At 37.8% G+C, this 10,382-nt stretch overlaps 1 protein-coding gene across 1 annotated transcript; it reads left to right on the top strand.

The window, feature by feature from the left end:
• Positions 1 to 7,908, top strand: LOC145549944 (uncharacterized). The gene is made up of 3 exons (XM_081602957.1): positions 1 to 297; positions 1,743 to 1,925; positions 5,268 to 7,908. The coding sequence occupies exons 1-3, from the start codon at positions 114 to 116 to the stop codon at positions 6,665 to 6,667; spliced, it is 1,767 nt and encodes a 588-aa protein (XP_081459083.1). The 5' UTR covers positions 1 to 113; the 3' UTR covers positions 6,668 to 7,908.
• Positions 7,909 to 10,382: the final 2,474 nt, after the last annotated feature.

Genomic DNA, 10,382 nt, shown 5'->3' with positions numbered 1-10,382 from the left:
TTCTGTCATGTGGTCCACACTCCTTACCAGTTGGTGGCGGTAATGCTCACCTAATGTTTGCCAACCGCCAGTAAATTTCAAGAAGAAGAAGAAGAGGATGATAATGATGGCGCATGGTTTGCTCCGTTAATTGTTCGAGTGTTTCCATAAAAAAATCCATCTTAAATATGCAGTTAACTCCTGAAGAAACGTTCACAGAGTTTAAAGAAATTATCATCAAGTCGGAGTTAGAGATGGACGATCAGCGCAGACTGCTGGATTTCTCCCGGACTCCCCGGATAATCTTACACCGAATAGGTAGGAAACACCAGCGTTTGGACGAAGGTTAAGGACTTAATATCTGAAGCTTTCTGTTCAAGAATCATTTTAGTAACTGTTCCCCTCCGGTATAAATAAAGACAGACATCACAATTATGCTGTAAATATGGCTCATGTATGTAGAGAGAAAATAGAGCCAGTAATTTTAGTTGTAAAAATTTTATGGCTATCCGTCCTTTATTAATTAAGAGAGTTACATTACAAAACGGGAAAAATCCAGTTGAATAGAGTTTCACCTTTCAGTACGACAACGATCCTAAAAATAAAGGCTGCAATGGGATAGTTTTAAACAAAGCAAGTCAAATCTGGCCCGCTGTAGCTTTTTGTGTGGCCCTCTAGTTGAACCCTTGAATCCAGATGCCATCACACATAAAGCAGATAAATACATGTAACCTTTTCTCTGTAGTTACAAAAGCCACTGGCTGTGGCCCCAATAACTTATAATGAATTCAATTGAACGACTCCATTTAAATTACGATCACTGCTGGACATAGAAAGCAGATCTCCTCATTCACATAAAGACGCACATGGAGAAGAGGAAAAAGGTGAAGCAGGAGGCGATGACAAAAGGAGGGCTTCTATAAGAAAAAGACAAAAAATATCTACTTGACAAAAACGCATGTTTAGGGGAAATGGAAAAATAAATATATACATTTCTTGACGGAAACTTATGTATAAGGACAAGGAAAAAATAGATATTATCTTTTTATTTCTTACTATATCAGTCTTTGTCCTCCATACACAGCACGTGTTGAGTAATCCAGGCAAGTACACTTCGCTGCAGCAAACAGAAAGGGGCAGCAACGGACCACTCAGTCTCATACGTTATTTGGAAATGGGACCATTGCACTCCGGAAGTGAAGGGGGCGCTATTTCCCATCACTACTTTTCATTGTTTCCTCTCCTACTCTGGTCAAAACCCACAGGTCCAACCCAGTGCATGCTGGTCCGATACCAGTCCCTATAATTACAAAAAAATGGACCCACAGTGCCTCCTGTCTAATGTAGAAAAGTAAATAACAAAGGAACGAAAAATAAACAATTATTAACCTATAAATAAACTCTGAAAGTAAACCTCAAAAATATTAAGTGAACTAAAATCTAATTTTAATACAAATAAAAGTAATAAAAATAAATGATGGCTCCAAATTAAGTTATATCTTGAAATAATAAAACTTACTGGTAAATATTAACAACAATGGTGACTATTATTAATTTATAATAAATAAAAACATTTTAAATATCTGTTCATTTGAGATTTCTCCAAATGACAATTGGATTTGTTCGACTGATCTGTCTCTGTTTACGCTCTTGAATTTTTAGGTGTGGGTTTTTTTCTTTTTTTTCGTTTCAGTCTTAAACGATTTCTAACATTTACTTCAGTAAAGTTAACTGTTTCTCTTTTCCTCTGTTTTCTTGTCCAGATTGCCTGCAGTGTAATGTTTATAACCAGGAGAGGAGATCCACTCTGGACCAGGAGGAGTTAAAACCTCTGCAAGTGAAACAAGAACAGGAAGAACCAGAAGATCATCAGATAAAAGAAGAACAAGAGGATCTAAAACACCAGCAGATAAAAGTGGAAGAGAAAGAAGTTGACTGCAGTCATGGTAAAGAACAGATTGAATTAAAACAGGAGGCTGATACCTGCATAGTAGTTCCTGTTTATGAGGAAACAAACCAAACTGAATCACAAGGGTGTAACTTTGTGTTGCAAGTTGGTGGGGATGAGAAAGAACTGAGGGGGAAGGGGTGGGGAAGAGGTTTGTGGCTGACTGATGCACACAGTTACTGGAAGGTCTTGTCTTTTTTTACTGCTAAGAATAATGATAAAATTAGGATACACATCCTGATCAGGCCTGTCAGACTAATAGTAACTTTCAAAAATAACGTTTTAGCAGCTATTAAACATACTGCGAAATATAAACATGTTAAAAAGGAAGTAATCACATTAATCTATACAATATATTTCACTCAGTGATGGAATTACAAAGAAACTTTTCAATTATATTCTAATTCACGGAATATAATTCACGGAAACCTGAATATATTTGCTTTAATATAGTAAATAAAGAGGTGGAAAAAATGTATTTAGGTCTGGTTGGGGCAGTTTGTGAGTCAAGTGACCATCAATATTGATGGATTCTATAAAATGTGGCTTAAAGCTGAGATGATGTTTGGATATGTAAAAATATATATTCTCTCTGCTTGTAAATCTACACATAGTTTGGTTTCCTTCAGTTCTGTAAAGACACAAGAGAGAACAACGTGAATTTCTCTTTTATATTGGCCAATAATTTAATTATGATGCAATTTGTCCAGTGGAAAAATGTAGAAAAACGGGTGGTTATATTACTTTTTACCTCAGTCTGTCAGCTTAATGTCACACGCAGAGTAATTGCCATGGCAACCAATAAATAGCCCCAGGAGCGCAGAGCAAAGATTACGCTCAAGTGCATCAGGAACTAAAAAAAGACACAAATACATTTTCCAAACAAAAATCTACGTGAAAGCGGCAAACAGAACAAGCAGATTTATGTTTTTGAATTTTAATTTTGCGATCATTACAAAGGATGGTGGTTGATTGGCTAACTTAAACACCTGCTCTCCTGATCATTTGTCAGGAAATGTAGGTCGCCTTATTTCTGTGTAATTGAACCAAATTCCTCCAAACTGCACAGCAAGAGTTCATGTTAAGGTGATAAAAGTTAAGCTAGCAAGTTAACCTAGTCTCCACTTTCTTTATATATATATTTTAATTCAAGCTTTTTACTGACCTGTGAAATGCGATCGTCTTGGATCTTGTTATTTTGCTATCATATTGTTGACAATATCAAAACTATTCATCCCTTTTTCAGATTCTTTGCTTGATTCTATCATTTCCCCACCACAGTAAGTCTCGTGATGTCCAATCCACTAGATCAATGAGCGGACTTGCCATTTACATTTTACAAAGAACTTACGTTTTACAAAGCCTTAACCGGAATTAATACATGAATGCTCATAATATGAGCATTCATGTATTACATAGCCCTCATGTATTACCATGAGCACTAGGCTCATCGTGCTCATAGTGACAACACGTATAGCTAGTAGATACGTTTCTGTGTGTGAAGGACAAAGGTGTCAAATTCTGTTGCTAACATGAACACAAAAGCTATAAATGTCTGGGAAGGTGAGAGTTCATCTATTAAACTGACTGAAGATGCGTGCATGAAGGAAAACCTGGAGTATAGACATTTGTTAGTATTTGTGAGCCTGCCTCTTTATCATTGAATTGAATGTAATTTTATAATTTTGTATTATTTTCTTTCAGGTTAACTTGTAAAGTGAGCTATTATTGCTACGAGTTAATTTTCTAAACTACAGAAAAGTTATTGTTAGGGAAGCTCAACTGTGAGAAATTGGATTAATGTTGATATGCGATAGTAATACCGCTATTATGTTAGATTTACCAATGTTTAACTTTATCTTTTTTGTTTCAGATTACTTAATCATAAGAATAATTGATAGATTACTCTATTACTAAAAAAGTTGTTTACAACATCCCTAAAATATAATTAAAGACTGGAGGGATTTCATGTCTATAAAGCTGAGAAATTGTTGTATTTGTTAAATGTGATCATTTAGATCTTGACATTTAGATACTTAGAAATCTGAAAAATTTTTATTGAGAGATGCTTTGTTTTTTTTTCTGGCATATTCAACCATCCATTCATTTTACGCTGCTTATCCGGGGTCGGGTCACAGGGGCAGCAGCTTCAGAAGGGAGGCCCAGACTTCCCTCTCCCTGGCCACTTCTTCCAGCTCTGCCGGGAGGATCTCAAAGCGTTCCCAGGCCACCCGAGAGACGTAGTTCCTCAAGCGTATTCTGGGTCCTCCCCGGAGCCTCCTCCCGGTGGGACGTGCCTGGAACACCTCACCAGGGAGGCGCCCAGGAGGCATCCTGACCAGATGCCCGAGCTACCTCAATTTGTTCCTCTCGACATGGAGGAGTAGCGGCTCTACTCTGAGTCCCTCCCGGATGACTGAGCTTCTCACCTTATCTCTAAGGGAGAACCCAGCCACCCTGCGGAGGAAACCTATTTCAGCCGCTTGTATCCGGGATGTCGTTCTTTCTGTCATGACCCAACGCTCATGGCCATAAATGAGGGTGGTAAAAAACCTCTCCTTGGGTTGCCACCTTATCGTGGTGGAGGGGTTTGAGTGTCCCAATGATCCTAGGAGCTATGCTGTCTGGGGCTTAATGCCCCTGGTAGGTTTACCCTTGGCAGACAGGTCCTAGGTGAGGGACCAGACAAAGCGCAGCCCGAAGACCCCGATGATGAGTTAACATTGGACTTGGTTTTCCCTCGCCCGGACGCGAGTCACTGGGGCCCCACTCTGGAGCCAGGCCTGGAGGTGTCTAGCATTACTGACCTGCTTCCCTCTCCCTCGCTATTCTTTTCTTAGTTAAAACTTTTCAGACCTTGTTATCTAGTCTCAGTGTAGACAGTTCATAGCAAAACACTGCATCGTTCTTATTTCATATATGAGCTTACTTTAAGTCTAGCAAGGAAACGGGTGTGGCAACATGCATGGTAACATCATGCTGCAAGGAGTCTATAGTTTCAAATAACATTTGAAGCTCACTTAAGAATATCGTAATGTATATCGTGTTTAGCAAAAATATATTGAGATATTAGACTGTCTTCATATCACCCAGCCCTACCTGTAATAATACAATTTAGTGCTAAATATTAACAATAATCCCTACTATTAATTTTGTAATAAATAAAAGAAATATTTTTAAATCAATTAATTTGAGAATTCTCCAAATGTCAGTTGAATATGTCGACTGATCTGTCTCTCTGTCTACACTCTTGAATTTTCAATTGTTAAACGATTAAGGTTTTTTCTCATTTACCTCAGTAAAGTTAACAATTTCTCTTTTCCTCTGTTTTCTTGTCCAGATTTCCTGCAGTGTAAAGTTTATAACCAGGAGAGGAGATCCACTCTGGACCAGGTTGAGTTAAAACCTCTGCAAGTGAAACGAGAACAGGAAGAGCCAGAAGTTCATCAGATAAAAGTGGAAGAAAAAGAAGTTTACTGCAGTCGGGGTGAAGAACAGATTGAGTTAAAACAGGAAACTGATACCTGCATGGTGGTTCCTGTTGATGAACAAACAAACCAAACTGAATCAGAACCAAACAGGAACCAAGACATCTTCCAGGAAGTTGCTGAAGCTGAGAACCGAAATCAGGAAAGAGGAAAACCTTTCTCATGTCTGATCTGTGGAAAATGTTATAGTCTAAAACATCATTTAAGTCAGCACATGAAGATTCACACTGGTGAAAAGCCGTTTTCATGTGTGACCTGTGGAAAAAGGTTTTGTCAAAAACAGTATTTAACTCAGCACATGAGGATTCACACTGGTGAAAAGCCGTTTTCATGTGTGACCTGTGGAAAAAGGTTTTGTCAAAAACAGTATTTAACTATGCACATGAGGATTCACACTGGTGAAAAGCCGTTTTCATGTGTGACCTGTGAAAAAAGGTTTTGTCAAAAACAGTATTTAACTCAGCACATGAGGATTCACACTAGTGAAAAGCCGTTTTCATGTGTGACCTGTGGAAAAAGTTTTAATCACAAAGTTGGTTTAACTGTGCACATGAGGATTCACACTGGTGAAGAGCCGTTTTCATGTGGGAACTGTGGAAAAGGTTTTGGTCAAAAACATTGTTTAACTAAGCACATGAGGATTCACACTGGTGAAAAGTCATTTTCATGTGGGAACTGTGGAAGACGTTTTGGTCAAAAACATTGTTTAACTAAGCACATGAGGATTCACACTGGTGAAAAGCCGTTTTCATGTGGGAACTGTGGAAAAAGTTTTTGTCAAAAACAGTATTTAACTATGCACATGAGGATTCACACTGGTGAAAAGCCGTTTTCATGTGGGAACTGTGGAAAAGGTTTTGGTCAAAAACATTGTTTAACTAAGCACATGAGGATTCACACTGGTGAAAAGCCATTTTCATGCGTGAACTGTGGAAAAAGTTTTAGTCAAAAACAGCATTTAACTAGTCACTTGAGGATTCACACTGGCGAAAAGCCATTTTCATGTGTGACTTGTGGAAAAAGTTTTAGTCAAAAACACGATTTAACTAGTCACTTGAGGATTCACACTGGCGAAAAGCCATTTTCATGTGTGACTTGTGGAAAAAGTTTTGGTCACAAACAGAATTTAACTAGTCACTTGAAGATTCACACTGGTGAAAAGCCATTTTCATGTGTGACTTGTGGAAAACGTTTTAGTCGAAAACGGCATATAACTCAGCACATGAGGATTCACACTCGTGAAAAGCTGTAGAACTACTTTCCATACATGTTGAGGTTCTTTCTAAAAGTCATTTAGATGAAAACTGATTGGCTTTCATGTATATAACGTGGGAAAATTGTTTAATTTTCAATCTTGTTAAATGTGATCGTTTGAATTTTGACATTTGGATACTTAGAGATGTACAACATGAACTTGATGTATTGATTTGTATTATTACATATGGAGATAATGAGTGGGGTGAATGAGATTTACTTTAATACATTTTTATTGCATAATAAAATGTGCTGTTGTGCAGTATTTCTAGATTTCCATTAATTGTTTTGCACTTTGAAATTTACTGTATTAAAAAATCTTTAGCTCTGTCTTTAAAGCAAAACTAGGCTGAAAGTGATGCTGTTATTTGTTTAAAATTATATTAACCAGTCTATATAAAATATTTTTTAAATAAATTAACATGCCCTTTTATTTAGAAATGCAATATACTATATGAACACATTTTCCTTCATTGTTTGTTCTTGATTGTATAAAGTATTTGTGATTATTGTTTCCAGTAATTTTGTGTGTTGCTTGTCTTTGTATAATTTTTCTTTTTTCTGTTTGCTTCTGCTTGTTGATTAACACGGCTTAACCCATTAAATACGGGCGGTTTAGTTTTTAGGTAAAAATAAATCAAATATCAGCTTAAATTCCTTGATTACAATGTTGCGGTATGTTAGCATGACATTAACTCAAGCCATTGAATAAGTTAAGCTTAGCTTTTTTGTCCAAATTAAACGAAAGCTACCTTAAATAGTACATCATGTTGGCTAACAGTAAATTAATCTAAGTAAGGTAACTATTTGTAACTATTTTGTAGTCCTTGTTGTAAACTGGTCTCTGTCAGACTACATGAGGGCATCCATCGCTACTTTAAGTAGTTTGTGTGCTAATGGGCGAATGACTAAAGTACAGGCCATTTTATATAGAGAATACTCTGCAATACCTTCAGCAGCCCATTTGTTTACAAAGAAATATTTTGTGGAAACTTTTCAGTTTTGACCCGTTTAACTGCTGGATTTGCACTATAGAGGGTTCTGGTGCTGGTTTTTACAGTGCTGTAAAAACCAGCACACCTCCATACAGATTTCCATACAGGTTTCCTCAAAGAGACATATAAACACCCTTATGACAAAATTTAATTGGACTGATTTATGACTAATGATTGCTTTTTAATTTCCAATGTCCGTCTGTCCGGGCGCCGCCCTCGAAAATAAACATTCCTTTGACCTCTCTGTTGGTCCCACCTTTCTGACACTTTGTTTTGGTAAACTCCTTCTCACCTCTATGAATTCTAAGAAGAATACAATTAACGTTTTAAAACAATAAGTGATAGATGATCACTAACCAGAATATTATATAATATACAATATAGTATATTTAAATAGAATCAAATTTTATTTGTATAGCACATTTCAGCAGCAAGGCATTTCAAAGTTCTTTCCATAATTTAAAAAAACCAGCATGTGACATTGAATAAACAGATTTAAAAAAAAAAAAAAACATTAAAACTTACACCCCTTTTCAACCGGGGGGTCGACATCTGCACCCCGTCCTTATCTGCGACCAGTGGCGGAGCTAGACTTTTAAAGTTGGGGGGATCAAGGGGGGGCCAGGACTACCTCTGGGGGGGGCAAAATTTTAAATGTGTGTGCACATATATATAATTTAAAAAAATAACCAAACTGAATATTTGGTTAGTTTTTAAGCCCCTCTGTCATTTGACATGTTATAATTAACACCTTTGACTGGCGCACATGGAGACATCATAGACTTTATGTAGAGTTCATCGCAGAGGAAACTAAGATCAATCAAATAAAAGATCCTTTCTGAATATCATCTCATGGACACTGAACTAAATGCATCTTTCTGACCGGGAGCTGACAGCGTGTTGAAGAGTTATGGACACCTTGGTTAGGAAGCTCTGGTTTGACAGGTAATTTGACAGGTAACAATATTTCGGGTCGGACCAGAATTATTTGCCTGATGGTGGTTCGGGCTTCTAATGAGTTTACATTTAATTAGTTTGCAGCACACAGAGAAAACCTAAAGAGAATGTGATCTACTTATTGTACTTTAAGAAGAGGAATTACAGCAGACTGTTGAGAGAGGAAAGAAATTAAAGTGCAGATCCGTAGGGCAGAAACAAGCGCAGAGAAGTGCTTTAGCCTTTGAATTGCACCACAGCACAGCAACTGAAACACCCAGGAGAAGAATATCAGCTTGTTGTTATGAGTATAAAGGAGGCTGGTATCGCGCCTGATAAAAATCTATTTATTTATGTCATCACATGGACTTATATAAAGTTTTATACATTTTCTTTTGATATATTTATTATTGTTTTTCTTCTTTAGATATTAGGTTGACTTAGAATGATTCCAAATAATGTACAGGAATAACCTGGTGCTGTTGCATGTCAATCATCTGGGGGGGCCACAACAGGGGCCAATCAGATGACAGGGGGGGCACTGGCCCCCCCTCTGGCTCCGCCACTGTCTACGACTCAAACCCAATCTGGGACTTTAGTCAAAATCCTGTTTGACAAGGACTCCAACCTCTAGGACTTCAGTTAAACGCTGTTTAACTGGGACTCTAACCCTCTGGGACTTTAGTCTAAAACGCAGTTTGACAACATCGCCAACCTCTAGGTTTTTAGTTGAAACGCCATCAACTGGGACCTGTAGGACTTTAGTTAAACCAGTGGTTCTTAACCTTTTTTGAGGTACCGAACCCCCCAGTTTCATATGCGCATTCACCGAACCTTTCTTATTCCTCCTCACACACCCCCACCACGCAACATACTTTGCGGTATTCTGATTTAGTAATGTAATTATATTAGCTGTGTTACCACCGCCACGCCGCTAGAGGCAGTAGCAAACCCCGAAAAGATGCGAGTAAGGAGCAGATTCAGACTATAGAATTTGGTAAAAAGAGTGGAGCTCCTGCAGCTCTGATTGGCTAAACAATGTAACGTGATCCTCTGCAGCAAGTGATAGCAAAGCGGGGCGTCATCACGACTTTACACGAGTGTGTCTGTATCTCCGCGGCAAACTCCGCCGAACCCCTGAGACCGACTCAACCTACCCCTGGGGTTCGATCGAACCCAGGTTAAGAACCACTGAGTTAAACATTGTTTAACAGGGACTCTAAACCCCGTAGGACTTTAGTTAAAAACCCCGTTTGACAAGGACTCCAACCTCTAGGTTTTTAGTTGAAACTAATGTTGTAAAACCTCTGACTTTAACTCTGTCTCAGGAGATGCAGCAGGGCCTCTGGGTTCAGCAATAAACATTCTTTTTGCAGGTGGCCCTCCCATACTCACCACACCATTTTTGTGTTTGTGCATGTCGGGGGCAGTAGTGAGGGGGGGGTTGAAGGAGAGAAAAAGCCCCTGTCTAATAGTCATTGAAAAGGGGCAAAAGTGAAAAGAGTCAACGACACTCTAAAAAGAAAAAAGTTGATCCAACTTAATTGAATTACTTCTGTAGGTAACGAGTAATTCAATTAAGTTGGATCAACATAATTTTTTTAGTTTGTTTAACTTGATAAATGTAGGTCAGTCTAACTCAATTTATTTACTTTATTTCATATACAAATTTTTAATCCCTCTTACTTAAATTTATAGAAAGTCAACTCAAAAAGTTAAGTTATATAAATAATATATAAATATAAATAACTTTTAAAGTACGCTTTAGCTTTTACAATAGGA

Source organism: Poecilia reticulata, chromosome 22 (genome assembly GCF_904066995.2).
Source record: "Poecilia reticulata chromosome 22, P_reticulata-male-v2, whole genome shotgun sequence".
Classification (NCBI taxonomy): Eukaryota; Metazoa; Chordata; class Actinopteri; order Cyprinodontiformes; family Poeciliidae; genus Poecilia; species Poecilia reticulata.
This window is presented reverse-complemented; position numbering and strand designations above follow the sequence as displayed.

Excerpts from the sequence above, each read along its gene's own strand:
- LOC145549944 (XM_081602957.1), top strand. The coding sequence starts at position 114 with ATGGTTTGCTCCGTTAATTGTTCGAGTGTTTCCATAAAAAAATCCATC. Across the intron at positions 298-1,742 it reads GATAATCTTACACCGAATAG|ATTGCCTGCAGTGTAATGTT; the intron begins GTAGGAAACACC and ends TTTCTTGTCCAG. Across the intron at positions 1,926-5,267 it reads AGAAGTTGACTGCAGTCATG|ATTTCCTGCAGTGTAAAGTT; the intron begins GTAAAGAACAGA and ends TTTCTTGTCCAG.